Genomic DNA, 20,954 nt, shown 5'->3' with positions numbered 1-20,954 from the left:
ATATTTTTTCCTAGGAATTTTATGGTTTTGTTTCTAATATTTAAATGTTTAATCAATTTTGAGTTTATTATTCTTGTGTATGGTATGAGAGGATGGTCTAGTTTCATTTTTTTGCATGTATCTAATTATCCCAGTACCATTTATTGAATAGAATGTCTTTATCCCATGTATGTTCTTCTTTGTCAAATATTAATTGACTATATAGGCGTGGGTTGATTTCTGGACTCTATTCTGTTCCATTGCTTTGGTTGTTTTGGCTATTATGGCCTTGTAGTATAATTTGATACCAGGTAGTATGATTCCTCCAACATTGTTCTTTTTCAAGATTGCTATGGCTATTCGGGGTCTTTTGTGGTTCCATATAATTTTTGAAATATTTATTCTAGTTCTGTAAAATACAACATTGGTATCTTGATAGGAATTGCTTTGACTCTATGAGATTGTTTTGAGTAATATGGATATTTTAAATTATTTATTTATTTATTTATTCATTTTTTTAGAGAGGAGAGGGAGAGACAGAGAGAGAGAAGGGGGGGAGGAGCTGGAAGCATCAACTCCCATATGTGCCTTGACCAGGCAAGCCCAGGGTTTCGAACCGGCGACCTCAGCATTTCCAGGTCGACGCTTTATCCACTGCGCCACCACAGATCAGGCTAATATGGATATTTTAATGATGTCAATTCTTCCTATCTATGAACATGATATATGCTTCCACTTATTAGTATCTTCAATTTCTTTCTTCAGTGTATTATAATTTTCTGACTACAGTACAGGTCTTTTACATCCTTGGTTAAATTTATTCCTAGGCACTATATTCTATTTGTAGCAATTATGAATGGTATTGTTTTCTTAGTTTCCCTTTCTGATAGCTCATTATTAGTGTATTAAAAAGTAACTGATTTCTAGATACTTGTTTTGTATCCTGCTCCTTTTACTGAATTCATTTATCAGTTCTAGTAGTTTTTGATGTAATCTTTAGGACTCTTTATATTCAATATCATGTCATCTGCAAATAATGACAGTTTTAGTTCTTGCTTTCCAATTTGGATGCCTTTCATTTCTTCTTCTTTTCTGATGACTGTGGCTAGGACTTCCAGTGCTATATTGAATAAAAGTGGTGATAGCATCCATATAACCATTACTTTGAATTCTATATCTGATAAATTGCTTATCTCCATTTCAGTTAGCTCTTTTTCTGGAGATTTCTCCTGTTTTGTCCTTTGGGCCTGTTTTTTTTTCTCTCCTCATTTTGGCTGCCTCTTTGTGTTTGTATGTATTAGGTAGATCTGCTGTTTCTCAGTCTTCAGGGAGTGGTCTTAAATAGTAGTGTTCTGTTGGGTTCAGTGGTCCAGTCTGTCTCCCAGTCACCATAGTTGGGTCCTCCAGGTGTATTCCTTGTGTGGCTTATGTGAGTCCTTCTGTTCTAATTGAGTGTTTATTGCTCTTGGCCCATTGTGCATGGGATTGACTGTCTTTCCCATGGTCTGTCTTTCACTGTGAGGCTCTGTGTGGACCAAAGCATGAAAGCTGCTGTGCAGGTGCTGACCACAGGAAGTGAAACTTGACTCAGCTGGGTTTGTAACCTGAGGAGAGATCTTTTAGATATGCTGCTTGTGAAGTTAATTGGATCCTGCTCTGATGTTGTCTGAAGCTGGCCATGTTGGTTCTGGGACTTGGGAGGGAGCCTAGCCTGGTGCATGCCAATGTAACACATTGCCTGTGACTGGCTCTCAGCAACCTGTTTGGAGCTACAATCAGTCCACAGTTTGTGACTGCCTCTGCTGGGCTTAGGTGCTTATGGGAAGGACCAAACTGCGTACCAAGGCTAGCTTTGACCAGCACTGGGCCCAGGGGCAGGTCAGCAAAAGTCCCAAGGCACTCTGAGATATGCCTCTGGCTGCCTCCGCCTGTTAGGCTCTGTCACTGAAACAGCCTCAGATGGAGTCAGGAGTGTGGGGCTAGTACATCCATTCTGAAGGGGAGGTGCCTGTCAGGCTTCAGGGAAGATGGTGAGTGTGGCCCCCATCCCAGAGTCACAGGTCTCAGTCTGTCCCTGATTTTGCCCTGACCTCAGCAGGGCAGAGCCACTAGGAGTCGGACAGGTGGAGCATTGGAACCCTGAGTATGGTTCTACTGAGTCTCCCATGAGGGGAAGTGCCAATCAGATTCTTGGGAAAGTGGGGAGAATGGCTCCCACCTCAAGGCCAGACAACTGAGTTACTCTCACTCCCTGAGTCTGTCCAGACCTCTGTTCCCTGGCCAAGGGAGCTGACCCCTCAGCAGGCCTACTCTCTGCAGGGTGGGGCAAATCCCCCCCCCCCAGGCTGATGCCACACAGAGGGGGCTGCTTCACCCAAGAATGATGGCATTGTGGTTGGGAGAGTGACTCAGCACTGGGACTTTGGGGGCTGTACCCCTGTGTTTCTCCCCAGAGCCACAAACTCCAGACTCTTCTCATGTGACTCTAGTCCTGTCAGCCCTCCTCTGCCAGAGCCCAGGAGAAGTGGCTGGGAATGAGATTTTTGCATTGGTCCTTTAAGACGGTGCCTGAGTCTCTGAAGACTCCTGTCTTTTTTTTTTTAAAAATATTTTATTTATTGATTTTTAGAGAGAGGGGAGAGAGAGAGAAAGAGAGAGATAGAAGGGGGAGGAGCAGGAAGCATCAACTCCCATATGTGCCTTGACCAGGCAAGCCCAGGGTTTCGAACCGGCAACCTCAGGGTTCCAGGTCGACGCTTTATCCCACTGCGCCACCACAGGTCAGGCCTCCTGACTTTTTTTGACCAGAAACCTCATTGCTTTTCACCTGAATGCTATGTGGGTGCCTCTTCCTGGCTCTGGTGCTCTGGGCTTCAGGGCCAGGCCCGGTGTTCAGGCCCCTCCCTTCTCAGAGGGAATTCTTTCCACAGCTGGGCTATACCTCCAGAACCTTAGCCGCAGCTCATGGGAGTGGGGCCTATTTGTGTCTCCATCCTTCCTACTGTAAGTTTTTTTTTTAAATTATTTTTTTTTGTATTTTTCTGAAGTTGGAAACGGGGAAACAGACAGATTCCCGCATGTGCCCGACCAGGATCCACCCGGCATGCCCACCAGGGGGCGATGCTCTGCCCATCTGGGGCATTGCTCCGCTGCAACCAGAGACATTCTAGCGCCTGAGGCAGAGGCCACAGAGCCATCCTCAGTGCCCGGGCCAACTTTGCTCCAATGGAGCCTTGGCTGCAGGAGGGGAAGAGAGACAGAGAGGAAGGAGGGGGGGGTGGAGAAGCAGATGGGTGCTTCTCCTGTGTGCCCTGGCCGGGAATCGAACCCAGGACTCCTGCACGCCAGGCCGACGCTCTACCACTGAGCAAACCAGTCAGGGCCACCTACTAGTTTTAATGTGTCATATTCTATGAATCCTTGGTTATAACACTCTTCTTCATTTAGTTGTGAGTCGGTTTTTCAGGATGATTGTTCTTAAATTTAATTGTAACACCAATTTGGTCCTGGGAGGAGAGGAGTGGAATATCCACCTACTCCACTGCCATCTTGGATCACTATCCCATGTGTGGTTTCTTTTCTGTGCCATGTTTTCATGGTTCATCTACATTGTAGCATGTATTGGAGCTTCATTCCTTTTTATGGCTGAATAATACTTACTGTATGAATAGACCACAGTCTGTTTATCCTTTCATCTGTTGATGGACACTTGGGTTGTTTTCACCTTTTGGCTACCCTCTGTGCGACTTTGAAAACAAGTAAAATTGATTTTCCAGCCCACTGCTTCATTTGTTGCCCAGTCTGTATACCAACAAAGAGCCACCTGCCCTCTCCCTGGGTTGTCCATTTTCCTTCAACTTACCACTCATAATTGTTTTGTTTTTAGAGTGTTTGCAACTCAAGTGAGCTTCTGAAGAACCTGTATGTGGACATTGGGGTGCTGGGGGGCGACTTGGAGGCCCCCCAAGGTCCTGAGGCCCTGCAGGCAAGTGCCTTACTTAGCCTAGTGTGTCTTTCTCGCTTCCTGAGCCTTTGTCCCTATGGAATGCATGTTAGGAAAGGGAACCACTTGTCCTGTCCAGGTGGGATTTCTGGGGCTTAGGGAAGCGCAAGAAGGGAAAGAAATTCATTCATGTACTCATTTATCAAATAACCACCATTTATTTCACGTTTCTACAAAACAATGTACTTTGCTAGGTGCTACAGGTCATAAAATGCCTAAATTAGATGTGATTCCTGCCCTTTAAGAGCTTATAGTCTCGTCAGAGTAAGACTTAAGTAACTGGAATGCAGAGTAAATTGCAGTGAGGCCATAAGGACATAAAGCAGAGGCTGTGGGAGGGGACATTAGAGGTCTCCTGTCCCATTGGATTGGCCAGGAAAGGCTTCATTGAGAAGCTGACACCTGAGGTGTGTCAAGAAGAACAGTGGGCAGGGCTAGCCAAGCAGAGGTGAGTGGTGGGGAGGGCGCTGCACAGGCAGAGGCAGAGGGCTGAGGCGAGTCTGAGGAAGACGTAGCTTCCCCTCTGATTGCAGTATAGCATGTATGTGGAGGAGGAGTGAGAGCTAACACCGTGGGGTAGGTGGGGCTGGATCATGGAGGACCCACATGCCAGCTCCTAAATTTGGATTGAATGACAGGTGTTGGCAGCCATCAGAAATTTTAGGTGTGACATCACCCAGATTCTGAACATTTGTTGAATGCTGGTTGTGTAGCAGGCTCCTGTGCTGGGCCCAGTGGGAGATGCAAATGTTGGTAAAATGTGGGTCTGGGCTGGCTCAGGGAGTTTGCAGTGGGAGAGACACTGGGTACTTGGCGTTCAGTAGGTGATGAGTAAATATCGAGGAGTGGATGTTTCGGGGACTAAAGCAGGGCCGCATGTGAAGGCCCTGTGGCACAGGTACCTTGTTTGGAGGAGTCCTGAGGGGAAGAAATTACTTGTCTAGAGATCAGGAAAATTTGATGGAAGAGATAATATCTGACGTGGGTCTTTAGGAGTGGCTAAGTTTTGGACATGGAGAAGATGTAAAGGATATTCTAGGCAAACAAACAGCTTGAGCAAAGGCACAAGGCCTGGGACATGCAGAATAGGGTTGAGAATGATTCCGGAAATACCCTACCCAGTACTCCTGTTGCTTCTGATCTCTTTCCCATGGTCTGTCTTTCACTGCCACCAGAATGTTCTTTATAAAAAACAGACAAAACCTCACACTCATCATATTGTTATAATAACCTAAAAACTCCAGTGAATTTTTGTACTCGAACATTTCCTACTATATGTATTTTGGTGTCCAATTTATTCATTTTTAACAATTAATATTTCTTTAAATATTCCCAAAGTATTTACATAACTAGTAAACTGTGAATCAGCAACTCAGATTCCCCCAAACATTTAAATATGGATTGCAAGCTTAATTAAACTTTTCAGTCTAATATACCAAACTCTTTTAAATACTTGAAACACTTTAAAATGAAACAGATCACTCATGTTTTATTAGAATGGTCACAAAACTGACCACTAAAGCAACAGTGCTGGTGTCATGGATTTGTTTCCTTATTAATATGTCCTTATAAGCCCTTACCATGTTCCTGGTATTTCTGACTCTGTTCACTTGGTCCTCAGCTTACCTGGAGAGCCAGAGTAATGTCTCAGGTGGGCTGAGGTTGTGGATGTTGGCTGACAGGCCCCGAGTTATAGGTGGTCTTCCTAGGTGACTTAACTCTAGCCATTGCAGGCCCCTTTTTATAGTTAGACTTTCTCTAGTACCTCACAAACTGTCCATCTTTTTGGTTCTGCACAATCAGTTGTGTTTTGATTCTGACTTTGACACTTTCTTCCAAATGTGCCATTTTTTCTCTGAGTCTCCCCTCTTTCTATAAACCTGGATATCTGTGTCTACTCTGAAACCCTTCCTTCTGAGTGGGACCTGGTCTGTTTTCATGAAATCCAAAGCCTTTAGTCTTTTTGCTTCCCTAAAGTGACAACTTAGTGTCTTCTCATGTACCATAAGAGCTTATAATTCTGCTGAAGTCAGAGCTCAGGTTTGAACCCAGAAGGATGAGCTGACTAGGAGCAGAGTGTTGGGAGGACTGACTGGCTATTGGAGAAAGAGGATAGTCTCCATAACACCAAGCAAATTAAGAGGATTGTCTACTCTGTTAATGTCTGTATGTTTAGGACCTGGCCCACTGCCTGGAACATAGTAAGCCTTGCTGAACAGTGGGAAGATGAACAGGAGAAGGAAGGGATGGACCATGATGGGACAGGGAGGGTATCCTGGCAAGATTGTGCTGAGTTTCTGTTCTTCCCTTGGCTTGCCTGTGTCCTGGGTAGAGTGAATACTTGTTTGCTGCTATCAGCTGGTGGATTGAAGATCACCAAGTGGTTCAGTTGTGATGAACTTTGACTTTGGACCAGTTCATTTCTACTTTACGATGGATAAGTGTTAACAAAAGGGTTTTTTTTCTCTGACACATCCTGGGTTTCCAAAAGCTTCCCTTTGGTGATGATGTGCTTTTCTGGGTGAGTGGACACTTAAACATATTTTGTATAACCTCTTTAGTATAAATAGGCAGCCTTGTGTGATGGGGGTAAATGTCCGGAGTGGGAGGTGTTAAGCACACCTCCCACTTCTGTCTCCAGCATTTCAGTAGATTTAGTTCCTTATGCCATGTGGAGTGTTAAATCCCTGTGTTCTGACTTCAGGCAGGAACTAGGGCTTTTCCTGGCGGGGAAAGTTAGTGGTGGGGATGAATGGGGGGGAGAGTATGTTTAAGGAGTTGACAAAGCTGCCTCTGCTTGGGTCACACCATTTGAAAATAGCTTTTGTCCCAGTTTGTAGAGCTTGGGTCCTCCGAGGTGCCCGCCTGTCCTGCGCACCCCAGGCAGGCAGTCCTACATGGAGAGCTCCTTCAGTGGTTTGTCTACCTTGTCTCCTCAGCAGCTGTCACTTTGCTCACGATGCCATGAGAGGGCAGTAGGGTGGCAAGAATGCGTTTTTCTCTCTCCTTCCACTCCTCTGCTGCCTTCAGCTTAAACCCATGCCTAGTCTATTACAGAATCAAAAGGGATAGGTTCGTGAAAGGGACACTGAAAGTGGGCGTGAGTGAAAGGGAGGCTGAGGGGAGGCGAGCTGGCCTGTGGCCTGTGTTGCTTGTGGAAGGCCCATCAGCTGATGAAAGGAGAGGGAGGGAGCTGGGCTTAGCAATGAGAGGATGATGTCAGTGTGACTGCAAAGTGCTAGCAACACCAGGGAGAAGTGCAAAGACTTGAGACCAGCTGGGTGGCAGTGCGATGTGGGAAATAGATGGGTTGGTGGTTGGCGTGGTGAGGGTCTCCTCGGGACAGGATCTGGCCATGGCCATCGTGCTCAGCAGCCCTGTCCTCCATGTCCTCCTTCCTGAGCTGTGTGGGTTTCAGGAGCCCCTGCCTCTGTTCTGGCTGGAGGATGATTGTAGCACGGGGGTGCCTCATGGCTTTGGGGGGTATGTTTAACACAACATTGTTCTTACACTTTCCTGCATCACCCTCATCCTGCAGATGACAAGTTCTTTTTTGAAAAAGTAGCAGAAATTTGCCTAGAGATGCCCAAGGGCTTAGGGCTGTGACAAGAGACAGAGGAGTCTGACTGCAGAGGAGCCGAGAGCAAGCTGTGCCGAGAGAGCAGTCCCTGTCCCTGCCTGTCCCCATAGAGCACCGGTGCTGCAGACAGGCATGGCACGCCGGGCTGGAGTACGCGTCCTGGGTGGGGCTCCGGCCTGGAGTATGCGTCCTGGGTGGGGCTCCGGCCTGGAGTACGCGTCCTGGGTGGGGCTCCGGCCTGGAGTATGTGTCCTGGGTAGGGCTCAGGCCGTGGCTGAGATGTGATGAGGAGCAGGGGCCCAGAGAAAGGGGAGGGCATGTTGTCTGACAGGCTTTCTATTCACCCAGCTCTCCTTCCCTTCGTGGGTAATCTGTAACAAATGCCCAGTCTCCCTCTGTGGTCCTTCCCTGGAGGATATACCTCCGGCAGTTGTGTGCAGTTGTCATGGATGCAGAGAATGCAAGCTCATTTATCTGAATGTTAGCCATGCTGTAATATTCTACCGTTTAGGTAGACAAAAGAGGATAGGCTCCCTTGTTAGTAAATCTTCCTTTGAAGAATTTAAGCTTGAGAGTGGCTGGGCTTGGCTTTCTTGTAGGGTGGCTGTGTTTTCTGATATTTTAGGATGGGAAGCTCTTCCTGTGTCCCATGTCCTCTGGTTTTCATAGGTTACTTGTTTCTCCATCATCTTGAGTGTTAATAGGTAATACTTATTTAGCTATTTTTCACTTAATAAGCAGTATAACAAATATAGTCTAATCCCTGTATAACCTTGTAAAATAAATGTTACATCTCCCTTTTATAAACACACCCATATTTATTTATTCACTTGTTATTTGTGCAGTGGCAGTGTTCATTTCCAGACTTGTCCTCAGTTTCCCTTCCTTCAGAGTGGGCTGCGAGAGGGCTTATTCAGGTTGAAGCCGTCTTACCCACAGTGTAGCAAATGCCTCTGGAGTTTTTACAGTGTATTTTAAAAAATTCAGTCAAGTGTTTGCTGAGAACTTATTATGTGTCACGCAGTGAGGATACTAGGGGCTGCCCTGGTGAGGGAAACAGAGAAGAAAATCAGCAGTTGTCACACAGGACTGGAGAAAGGGGATTGGGCTGGCTCATCTCAGGACAGCTGCCCCGGGGATCAGGGATGGCGTCCTGAGAGAAGTGAGGCTGGGAGGCTGTGAGGACCAAGGCGGGGAGGGGAGAGGTTGAAGAATGTGCGTGGCCAAGTAGCAGGAAGGCAGGCTGTTTATCCCCAGGCCGGAGAGGGCATGTGTGCAGGGTGTGGCTGGAGATGACCCATGAGGAGCAGGCAGGGGCTGGGCCATAGGACGACATGGGAACTTTGTCCCCTAATCCACGGTCCACTGCCTTTATTTAATCACGAGGCGAGCATGGCCGGGAGGATTGGCCCTGCTTTTGCTGTGTGAGGTGGTGTGACTGGCCAGATACCCCTCACTTCTCTGAAGAAACTTCACCTCCTTCTTGGAGTCGTTGGAGCACTTAGACCAGTTTTTTTTTTTTTTTTTTGTATTTTTTTTTTTTCTGAAGCTGGAAACGGGGAGAGACAGTCAGACAGACTCCCGCATGCGCCCGACCGGGATCCACCCGGCACACCCACCAAGGGCGATGCTCTGCCCACCAGGGGGCGGTGCTCTGCTCCTCCAGGGCGTCGCTCTGCCGCGACCAGAGCCACTGTAGCGCCTGGGGCAGAGGCGAAGGAGCCATCCCCAGTGCCCGGGCCATCTTTGCTCCAATGTAGCCTTGACTGTGGGAGGGGAAGAGAGAGACAGAGAGGAAGGAGGGGGTGGGGGTGGAGAAGCAAATGGGCGCTTCTCCTATGTGCCCTGGCCGGGAATCGAACCCGGGTCCCCCGCATGCCAGGCCGACGCTTTACCGCTGAGCCAACCGGCCAGGGCCTTAGACCAGTTTTTGAGCTCCTGCTGAGTGCTGGCCATGATGGGACATTGAGATGAGGAGGGCTGCCTCACCTGGAAGATGCCTGTCCTGAGGAGGAGGAGCTCACCATGCCCCCCTTCCCTTAGCACAGCGGTCCTGGCTCGTTCCTCCCATGCTACAGGCTTAGGGAGGTTGGGAGGATGGGCAGCACTGGAGCATGCCCTGCCTTCGTGCTTCCTCCCTGGCACAGACTTGAGGCTGGTGACAGCATTACCACTGTGTCCAGTTCTCCGTGCTTTGGGCAGTAAGGGCTCATGACCAGGACAACCTGGGACATTTCACTTTTCTCCATATTTATCTGAATTTCTTGAGAGCAAGATCAATGTTTTGTTTATATTTGGGTCACTGAAGTAGCATTTGGCACATAGAAGGTCTCAGTGAATGAATGTGTGGGTCTCATTCTATAATAATTAGTAGTATACTTATGGAACACATGGTATGCCAGGTACAGTTATCAGTTCTTTAATTCACTTAATGTTGACTCATTTAATCTTCCCAATAACCATATGAGGTGGGCCTTACTATATCCCTGTTTTTAGGGGAAGAGAGTGAGGCACAGAGAAGTTATTTGCCTAATGTGGAGCCAAGATTGAACCTAGATAGTCTGTCTCCAAAGCTGAGCTCTGAGCTGCTGTGCTTTCCTGCCTCTTAATGGTACTTGCAATGTTTGAGATGGCTTGTCAGTAGGCTGTCCGACCTGCAGGCAGATGGTCATGTCTTTGGGGTCCACAGATCCTTTAACAGATGGCATCAAGGTATGCTGTGTTTAGGGCTTCTCCTTGGACCTTTGGACTCTAACCATCAGGCTACTTGTCTGAGTGCCCAGGGTAGGGAATCAGGAAGTCTCAAAAATCCCTGCTCAGAAGTTGCCACTCATCTGTGCTCAGGTGTCAGCACAGATGTTTTCAGGGAGGAAGGCTTCTCTGCCTGAGTTCAGGAGAGATCACTGGCCACATTTCCAGAGTTGGGGTGTCCTTTTTGTTTTGGGCAGCTCTGCAGGTTTTTCCTGGTCTTCAACTCCAAACCTGCTGGCTCAGGAAATTCAGAGGAGAAATTTGCTTTTTCTGATGTCAAAGTGACGTCTGTGTGTGAGAAGTGGGTGTGGCAGCTGTGGAGGTCTGCTGCCCGCTCTGCTGCCCCGCTCTGCTGCCCGCTCTGCTGCCCCGCTCTGCTGCCCCGCTCTGCCTTTAGGAGCCCCTGGTGGAGGGCCCTCAGGGTCCAGCAGCTGCATCCTTGCTCTGCGGCAGCTCAGCAGCTCGTGTTAAGGCCGTGCTTGCTGATGGGGTTGATGGAGAGCAGGGCCCTTCCTGCCCTGTGTGGGACCTCCAGGGGCTGGCCCAGCATTTTTCAGAGCTGTGCTGTGGCCCGAGGCTCTTCCTTTTCAAGTGCCCTCCTTCCCTTTATCTAGTCCCAGCTTTGAGACCTGTATTCTGAAGGCTCTCCTACCTCCCTTAACTTCCCTAAGCACTTCCCCTCATATATCACTTACATACCCAACTTCATCTTGGCATCTGCTTCTCGGGGGCTTGGCTGATGTTCTCTGTCGGAGGACCTGGGGAGGGCTGCTTGCATCGGGCAGGCTTCAGGGCGAGAGCTACACATACTGCTCCTGTAGAAGGGTGTCCTCCTGATATTTGTTCCCTCCTGCCTTTTAGAATGAAAAACAGAAATTCTCAACGTTGGTACTTTTCTCTTGTGTGAGTCTCCATCATCATCATTGTAAATAAATACTGACTTTTGAGTGTGCAGTCTTTGATTCGTCTATTGGGGCTGGCATGAGACAGACTTTATACGAGGATATTAGGTGCTGATAGAGTTACCTAGTCCAATGCGGAGGTTTCCAAGCCCACCAGTGGATGGGGGTCAGATTGGGTGTATCCGAATCGCCATAAGGTTCAGATTCAGTAGGTCTGGGGTGGAGCTGGGAATCTGTGTTTTAAAAAGCTTTTGGGGTGTTTGATAACCATTGGTGTCAGAACTAGAGCATTGTCCTATAGGAATGGCTACTCTATCTTATAGCAAGTCTCTAAATTCTTTTTATTAATTCCCAAAATCTTCCATTCTGACATGATCTGCTGCTCCCCAGGAGTCTCCAAGAACAAGCCAGCATGAGGAGAAGAATGTCTCTCTTGATTCAGATGCTGCCCACCCCCCTACTCCTGGCAAGCTGTTTAGCCAAGGTGAGGACAGCAGCCTGGCCAGTGCAGACGGCCAATGGCAGCATGGGAGAGGAGCCAGCCCTCAGCTCCCAGGAAGAGAAAAGAATCACAAGAGTGATCCTGTGATGTCCAAGAGTCTGGAGGACCGTGGGGACAGTCAGCCCTCCAAACACGACAGAAAAGATGCACCAGAGCACCCAGTAACTGCAGGAGAGGTGGACTTGGGGAAGGAAGAGGCAGCAAAGGAGCCAAAGAAGGAGGCTTCCGTCCCGAAAGAGAGCAGCTCAGACGCCATTGAAGTAAGTCACTGTCCCAGAGGGAGGTGCTGGCTGCAGCCCTCGTCAGCCCTGTGCACGTTCCTGTGCCTGCATCTTTGTTACCGAGGTGGAGCTTCATCTGCGGGCCTGCACCTGGCTGTAGCGTCTGCCAGAACCCTTAGCTGTGACAAGTACTTTACGCCTAGACTCAGCAGGGGTAGAATCCTGACCGCAACTCTAAACCTGCTGGCTCAGGAAATTCAGAGGAGAAATTTGCTTTTCCATTGAGCCCCTCCTGGGATATTTATGTTCTTCTGTTCTGCTTATTTCCGCTTCCCATTTCCTACCTTCCCCTTGTACTTCTTGACTTCAGTTTGGGGTTAGTCTCAGTTGCAGTGATCTGAGTTCCTAGAGAGGAGGAGAACACTGAGAGGGGCTGGAGGGCAGTTGAGAACTCCTACGCCAGCCCCAGGCACTTAGCTGATAAGATGGTGACGCATTGATTTTCGTGGCTCTTTCTGAACCAACCCAAGACCTGGCCAATGACCAAATGGACAGAAGTGAGACCCAGTGGAGAGAGCCTTTGGCACTTTTGAATTTTCAGCCCTTAGTCCTGTTCCTCCTGTGGTAGTGGTGAGGGGATTAATTTAAAGAACTTTTTTTTCTTTTTATACCTTTTTTTTTTTTTTTTAAGTTTTGGGTTTTTTTTTAAATTTTTTATTTTGTTTTATATTTTTTTTATTGATTGATTTTTTTTTTTTTTTTAGAGAGAGGGGAGAGAGAGAGAGAGAGAGAGGAGAGAGAGAGAGAAGGGGGAGGAGCAGGAAGCATCAACTCCCATATGTGCCTTGACCAGGCAAGCCCAGGGTTTCGAACTGGCAACCTCAGTGTTCCAGGTCAACGCTTTATCCCACTGCGCCACCACAGGTCAGGCATTTTTTTTTAAAAAAGATTGGGTTTTTTTCTCTTTCCAGATTTTATTTTTATTCATTTTAGAGAGGGCAGAGAGAGAAAGAGAGAGAGAGAAGGGGAAGGAGGAGGAAGCATCAGCTCCTATATGTGCCTTAATCAGGCAAGCCCGGGTTTTGAACTGGTGACCTCGGTGTTCCAGGTCAATGCTTTACCCACTGAGCCACCACAGGTCAGGCTTTTTTTTTTTTTGTATTTTTCTGAAGCTGGAAACGGGGAGAGACAGTCAGACAGACTCCCGCATGCGCCCGACCGGGATCCACTCGGCACGCCCACCAGGGGCAACGCTCTGCCCACAAGGGGGCGATGCTCTGCCCCTCCGGGGTGTCGCTCTGCCGCGACCAGAGCCACTGTAGCGCCTGGGGCAGAGGCCAAGGAGCCATCCCCAGCGCCCGGGCCATCTTTGCTCCAATGGAGCCTTGGCTGCGGGAGGGGAAGAGAGAGACAGAGAGGAAGGAGAGGGGGGTGGAGAAGCAAATGGGCGCTTCTCCTATGTGCCCTGGCCGGGAATCGAACCCGGGTCCCCCGCACGCCAGGCCGACGCTCTACCGCTGAGCCAACCGGCCAGGGCCCAAGAACTTTTAACTATTTCCTGGAGAAGATTTTTTTTTAGAGAGGGGGGAGAGAGAGAGAGAGAGAGAGAGAGAGAGAGAGAGAGAGAGAGAGAAGGGCGGGAGGAGCAGGAAACATCACCTCTCATATGTGCTTGACCAGGCAAGTCCAGGGTCTTGAACTGGTGACCTCAGCATTCCAGGTCGATGCTTTATCCACTGCGCCACCACAGGTCGGGCATGGAGAAGATATTCTTATGCTGTATTTTTTTCCAGGATAACATCAAACCTCCCTACTGCCAACTCTCTAGCCATCCTCAATGCACTTCATGTGGCTCTCCTCACGCGTGTACACCCTTGTTGGCCTGGATCAGAGTGTGGTTGTCCGTGCTCAGCTGGGCTGCCAGCCTGAGTGGGCTGGGGCTGGTGTGCATGTCCAGAGAGGTTGGGAGGATCCACAGGCCTCTTCCAGGTTTTGCAGAAGAGGTGGATTTTGGTTTGAGCTCAGCTCTGTGTTGTCCTCATGGCCTGAACAGAATTCCCTGGATAGTGATCACGACCCTCTGTGCTCTGTCCCAGTGACTTTTCTGTGGGTCTGTTTACCCAGGAGTTGGAGGCCATTGAATATGTGAAGGAACTACAGCTCTCAAACTCCGCTACTTCGGACCCCAAGTCTTTCCATGGCCTGGTGAGTGGTAACAAACATGGATTTGCAGGTCACTGTGCTGAAGTTTGCCTGACATTGCACTGCTTGTCAGTGGTGAAGGTAGGCTTCAAGCTTAGGTCTAACACTAACTACCTACTTTATAGGTTATGAGAAGAAAATGGGGTGAAGAATGTAAAACATTAGCATATAAGCATTAAATAAGCATAGCTGTTATTACTCTTTACTGCTGTATGAATTGCCTGTGAGATCATGGGAAATCATTGCCTCTGGCTCTTGTAGGAATATTATATGAATCTAGGAGGTTAGAGATTGGTTGTGTGAGTGCATGTGTGTGTGTGTGTGTGTGTGTGCCTGTGTGCATGGGATCACTGAGCTATGATAGGGACCAGTCCTTGGGCTTTGGCCAGGAGGGATGCTTTGGTTTTATCTCCAAAGTTAAGTCTCTGTCCTGGAATGCCAACATCCATGGTTTCTTTGTCCCAGACCTTCCACCAGCCTGCTGTGACCTGGCTTCATCTGCCAGGCCCCTATCTAAGCAGAGTAGTCTGGGATGCGTTTTGGCAGAGTGTTACCCCCAGAAACCATGCTCCATCTGTTTAGAGCCGGCGGATCAAAGGGAATGGATTAGTGGAAGAGGGTCAGGGCTGAGCAGTAATGATGTGAGGCACTGCCGAGGAATCTGAAGGCCATGTGCTCTAGCCCCTTACTGAGCCATGGGCTTTGAAGGCAGATGGCAGCACTGTTAAGTGAAGTAGATCTCAAACCGGAAGGAAAATGTCACCAAGGAAGAAAACCCACAAGCTAGGAGGGGAAGGCAAAAACCATCATGAAGAATGGCTGTGTCTCAGAACTCTTTGAAACAAGGGCTCTGGCCCTTCCAACAGAGTCACCATATTGGAGAAATGTGCCCATTGGTATTTTTCTTCTCTGCGGGAGTGGATGGGGGAAGCCATGGACAGCAGGACCAAACCTGGGTGAGGCTTCCCACCTTGTTTCAAGGCTGATGACAGAACTCTCCCTGATAGCACACTGTCAGGTAGTGCTTCTTCACTTTGCCCAGCGGAGATCTTAGGCGGGGAGGGGCGGCAGCCAGAGGGCAGCGGCCAGCTGGCACCTGTGTGGGCACTTGCTGCCCATTCCAAACAGAAGCCTGTGGAGGACATGCTGCCGACGGAGTCCTGCTGTTCAGAGTCCCGCTGGATGGGAAGGGGAAAGAACCAGCTGAGGGGAGCCTACCAGCCGTGTTTCCAAGCTGCCCACAGATCTCCTGGGAGCTTTGGCCTCTCTTCTGATTCCCTGGGTGGGCAGCAGGAGAGAGAGACAGCTGGAAAGTGGCATGCTTTGCAGCATATGTCATGCACAGGGCTTGGGCTTTGGAGTCTGTCCAGGGCACATCTACCTGCAGTCCCATTGTTTATCCACTGTGACCTTGGGTGAATGACACTCTGTCAGACCTGCTTCCTCCATTGGGAGATGAGGATAAAAGTAGTGGTTTAGCAGGGCTCTTTTCCTTTATAATTTTATTATAAAAACTTTCAAACCTACAGAAACATAGGAGGAATTTTACAATGACTACCCACATGTCACCTAGAGTCTATAGTGAACATTTAAGATCCTTATTATGTCTTTTCATCTAGTCATGGTGTTATTTTGAAAAATGAAATAATTAGTAAAACATTTAGTACAGCATCTGGCGTATAGTGGGTGCCTTTCTAGCTGGTTGGTGGATGAGATGGGAGTAGAGTTGACCTTCCCATCTCCACTGTCTCTAGGACTTTGGTTTCCACAGCCGGATCTCAGAGCGCCTGCTGGATGTTGATGTGCTTTCCCCAGTCCCGGATGGAGTGCGCTGGGAGGTGAGTCTCTCTGGGTGGGAGGCTGGGTCTCGCTGTTTGGGATAATCCAGAGCTGAGCCCTGCTCATCCCAGGATACACGTAGGGAGTTTCCTCCCTCTTCACTCACTGAGGCATGGCCCTGACTCTTCCTGCTCTGTTGCTGCTTTGAATTAAGGTACGCCCTGAAAATCCCCACTGCATTCACCTGCTTATCTATTCATTTAGTTGCTGGGAGTTGACCCTTTACTCATTTGCAGAGCACTGTGTGGATTTTGGATTTCACAGCACTCTCAGCCTGGCCCATTCAACCTTTGCAGCCTATCCTCCTCAGCTGATAGCCTATGCTCCTCAGCACCAGCTGTGCCCACCACTCACCATTCCCTGGGCCAGTGTTTTTCAACCAGTGTGCCGCGAGACATGGTCAGGTGTGCCGTGGGGAAATTAAACATGGGTCCCCAAACTACGGCCCGCATGCTGGATACAGCCCGCGGAGGCTATTTATCTGGCCGGCCGCCAGCTGCCTCCATCCGAACATAAACATTCCCCTCACAATCCCTCTAGCTATCAGCGACAGGAAGAGTGGAGGCACAGGGAACGCTCACTGACCAATCACCTTCTAGGATTCATTCCGACCCCTAGCAATGAACCAATAGCAGGCCGCCTCTCATCCACACCCAGGAAGGTCCCTACTCGGGCTGCCGTGCACTTGTCATTGTGTGGCCGCGACGAGTAGTTGAAGCTGTTACTCCTCCCCATGGTCCCAATTTCTAATCCTGGTCAGGACTGGAGGTAAATGTTGCCACCACTAGATGAAGCCTCAGCCTCAGCTGGTTATGTCTATCCTGATGGTGTATATAGATATTTGACCTTTTTCTTTTTAAAAGAGGCCCCCGCAGAGGGTGATATACAATGCATCACAATGTTATCTATATTGTATATGGCCTCCTAAAGGGTCATCTTCTTAAAGAGCTCAAATCTCTATATACACCATCAAAACAGACAGAACCAAGGCCCCTGCACCCAGCTGACCATGGGATTTGAACCCACAACCTCAGGGAGAACTGTAGTATTTATCAGAATCCTTACCTAGAAAGCAAACTTCTCAATCTGACAGTAGAGATGCTCTGAGGACTTATGATGTTACACAAGTACCCAACATTTTCTAAAATTGATTTTGTCCAGTCTCTATATAGAGAGAGTATTTGCCAAATTGACTTGAACCCACAACCTTGATGAAAGCTCCAGTATCTATTAGTGGGACTGTATATATGAGGGGATATATGGGACTGTATATATGAGGGGTTACATGGGACTGTATATATGAGGTTACATGGGACTGTATATGCGGGGATGTTACGTGGGACTGTATATGCGGGGATGTTACGTGGGACTGTATATATGAGGGATGTTACATGGGACTGTATGTATGAGGGATGTTACGTGGGACTGTATATATGAGGGGGTTATCCTTTTTTATTTAACTTTTTTTTTAATAAATGTAATTTATTTAAACTTTAAATAAATGTAATTTATTTAAACTTTAAATAAATTCTAAAAGAGTATCATTTTGTGTCATTTTGGTAGGTGGTGTGCCCCAGGATTTTGTAAATGTAAAAAATGTGCCACGGCTCAAAAAAGGTTGAAAATCACTGCCCCGGGCAACACCACCTCCTTTGCTACTCTGCCTGCCGTGCTCCTTCCCCTTTGTCCAGGCTCTGATTTGGTTTTGGAGGCCCACCTGTGACATCACCTGCTCCAAGCAGCAAGATGAATTGTTCCCGCCCTTTGCACCTCTTTTTTGGGGGGGTGACAGAGAGAGCACTAGGGATAGACTGACAGGAAGGGGGTGATGGGGAGCATCAGCTCTTTGTTGCGGCTCCTTAGTTGTTCCCTTGCTCCTCTTAGTGCTGCTTTCCCCCCCTCCCCGCCCCCACTAGCTGGAAACTCTGTGGCATGGGTGATGTCTGACCCAGAGTCGGGTACAGGGATGACTCAGGCACAGCTCCTGTCCTTCAGTAGCTGTTACGAGAGTGGAGAAAAGGATGTAGAACATTATTGTATAAATATTAGACGTAGCTGTTATTACTAATACTGCTGTGTGAATTGCCTGTGAGGTCATTGCCTCCAGGCTTTTTCAGGAATTCATTGAACGAATCTAGGAGGTTAGAGACTAGGTAGGGGTGGTATCTGTGTGTGTGGGATCACTGAGCTATAGTGAGGACCAGTCCTCAAGCTCTAGTCAGGAAGGGTGCTGTGCTTTCATTTCCAAAGTTAAGGAGATCATTTTTTTCTCCTCTGTGGATTTGTTGAGAGAAGAGGGCTTCCGGCACCTGGTCTCTGCAGGTTTAAGGGAGCATTTGGTTTGGGGGAAATGGAAACTGGTTGGGTGGAACAAACACGAAGTTCAATGTGAATGGAGCCCGGGAGCCTTAGTGAAAGGAGTGCTGGAGACAGGGAGCCGCTCAGCTCGGGCTGACAGGTCTTTCCAGGCTGCCATCGGCCACCAGGTCCCTGCTGCACACTGGCCACCCCCCTTTGCAGCACTGGAGGGATGCAGAGGCACAGACAAGAGCAGGTGGGATTAGTTAGGAAGGGTATGGACAGGTGTATTGTGAGGCACCTTTGGCAGCAGGTCAGTGGGGAAGTTACTGAGTCAGCTGGGCAGAGTGCATGTCTATTGCTCTGGCTCCAAAATCTGGGGGCTTCAAAAGAGATAGGTTTCTAGGTCCTGCCTCACCCTAAAGAGGCTAGCATCTTCTTTTCGGGTCATGGCACTTGGTGTAAAGTGGCAGGGGCTGCCTTGTTCACATGAGGCAGCCTCTGCGGCAGCTAGCTCTGGCGGAGGAAGGCCCAAGCTATTTCTCCTGGCTAGCATGTTGGGATGTGGAGCAGTTCTGAGTGCTCAAGCTAGCTGACCACAGAGAGTCTGTGTGGGCTTAGTGTCCAGCTCTCTCCTGTCCTCTGAGCCTGGTGGTGCCAAGCAGGGAGGCAGAGCAGCAGCCTCCCCACGGGACAGACAGAACCGTTGGTATGGGCCTGTTGTCTTTCCCGTGGGCTCCTGTCTATCTTCTGTATTCTCTTTCTTTCTCCCATGGCCATGGCCACAGCCAGTGCAGAGCCTCAGAACTGAGCTCAGTGATTTTTTTCTCACTTAAAAAAATTATATGCAGCTTGTCTGATCAGGCGATGGCACAGTGGATAGAGTGTCGAACTGGGGACATGGAGGACCCAGGTTCGAGACCTCGAGGTCGCCAGCTTGAGCACAGGCTCATCTGGTTTGAGCAAAGCTCACCAGCTTGAACCCAAGGTCGCTGGCTTGAGCAAGGGGTCACTCAGTCTCCTGTAGCCCCCCCCACCGCGTCAAAGCATGTATGAGAAAGCAATCAGTGAACAACTAAAGTGCCACAACCAAGAATTGATGTTTTTCATCTCTTCTCTTCCTGTCTGTCCCTCTCTCTGACTCTCTCTGTCTCTGTCACAAAAAAATATATATGCAGCTTAATTGAGATATATAATTGACAAAATAAACTGGACATATTTAAACTGGACTGTTTGATAAGTTTTATCATATGTGTGCACCTTTCAAAACATCACTACAGTGAAGATAATGATTATAATCAGTTATAAATGTGATATATTTTATCATAGATTCCAAAAGTGACCAAAAAATTATTTTAAATAATACCGATGGCCAAAGTCTCCTACAGTCTAATTCAACACCTATGTTCACCTTGGCACTGGAGGTCTGGCCTCTGTGGGTGTGGGGTGCTCATGGGTTCCTCCTCTTTGCAGCCACAGTGAAGGCTCCCAGTGCAGGGGGCAGGATTTTCTTTCCTGTGTGTGTTTTCCCTTAGCCTCTGGCTTCCGGTTCTGCCTGCAGTGACTGTGGGCTCTGGCTCACCTCCCCAGGCAAGCAAGGCCGGCCCTGGGGGCAGCAGTGTGCCTGGGAGCTGAGCTGGAGCCCCGGGAGGCTTTATTGTAGGGGAGACAGGCAGCTTCTGCTGTATCCCGAGTTCTCTTCTTCCCTCCTAGGCGAAGGGGTCAGTGGAGGGTTTAGAACCCCAGTGCAGACCTGTCCAATACACACTTTCTACTGCTGCCGCCTACAGGCTCAGATACTGGGGAGAGAAGACAAGGATGACAGCCAGTCCAGCCAGGATAAGCTGCAGAACCAGCAGTCCAGTGACTCAGAGAGGTACAGTACCTGGGAAGCCGCCCTCGGGGACTTCTGGGAAGCATTGACCTGGGCACAATTTCTGGCTCAGGTCCGCGTGGCTCAGTGTGCTCCTGCCTGAAGGCAGGGGTGATGGCCTTGGAAAGTCTGCATGTGTGTGTGCGTGTGCCAACATTCTGATTCTGCACCAAGACAGGAATGTGAAGAGGTGCTGGATGCCTTTGGTGGGACTTTGTGCACATAGCAACACTGTGGGCCATGACTGTCTTTGTCACTGCCTGCATTAAATTGTGTGTCTGGTCATGGGCCAGCATGTTAGAGATCTGGGGGAGTCATGCCAGAGGGCCAGTTCTGCAACTCAGAGCTCTGACCAGGGCCCTGCCATGGCAGAACTGACTATGACTGACTGTGTGTGTGGGTGTGTGTGTGTGTTTGGGAGAGGGGGGTTCCAGTTGCTCAGGCCTGAGTCCATGATAAGAGAAGGGCTGCCACTCTGCAAGGGGGAGGGTGTCAGTAACTGTACTTTTTGGATCTTGAAAAGCTATCAGAATTTCTCCTTAAATGTCAAGCTTCGTGCACTTTCTCTAGTGTGACCACTTGAATCTGACTTCCCTTTTTCTCCCTAATTTTTGCTTGGTTTTCCCATCCCTCCCTGGTCCCAGTGATGGTGGACTCTGAGGATGGATATACTGAGAGTGTCCAGCTCTCACTGCTGGGCAAGTGTGTGCAGGGCAGGCTCCTGGGAAGGCTGAGTCTAGTCCAGGCAAAGGGGCTGTTCAGTAGGGAGTCTCCTCGTCCTGCTCTCTGGTTGCGTTGCCCTCT

General features: G+C 48.9%; 1 protein-coding gene across 10 annotated transcripts in view; it reads left to right on the top strand.

The window, feature by feature from the left end:
* CEP164 (centrosomal protein 164) overlaps nt 1-20,954 on the top strand; it is an 89,736-nt gene that overhangs the window by 42,945 nt on the left and 25,837 nt on the right. For 9 of the 10 annotated variants that reach the window (XM_066372606.1, XM_066372577.1, XM_066372580.1 and 6 more), the window contains 5 exons: nt 3,866-3,964; nt 11,606-11,977; nt 14,063-14,143; nt 15,895-15,978; nt 20,068-20,153. In XM_066372606.1, the coding sequence (XP_066228703.1) occupies nt 3,866-3,964; nt 11,606-11,977; nt 14,063-14,143; nt 15,895-15,978; nt 20,068-20,153 (722 nt within the window). The remainder of the gene's footprint in view (nt 1-3,865; nt 3,965-11,605; nt 11,978-14,062; nt 14,144-15,894; nt 15,979-20,067; nt 20,154-20,954) is intronic. The other variant, XM_066372583.1, reaches the window with a different exon arrangement.

The sequence above is a fragment of the Saccopteryx leptura genome, chromosome 1, assembly GCF_036850995.1.
Source record: "Saccopteryx leptura isolate mSacLep1 chromosome 1, mSacLep1_pri_phased_curated, whole genome shotgun sequence".
Lineage (NCBI taxonomy): Eukaryota > Metazoa > Chordata > Mammalia > Chiroptera > Emballonuridae > Saccopteryx > Saccopteryx leptura.
The sequence above is the reverse complement of the archived record's forward strand: the minus strand, read 5'-3'. Positions and strand labels throughout refer to the sequence as shown.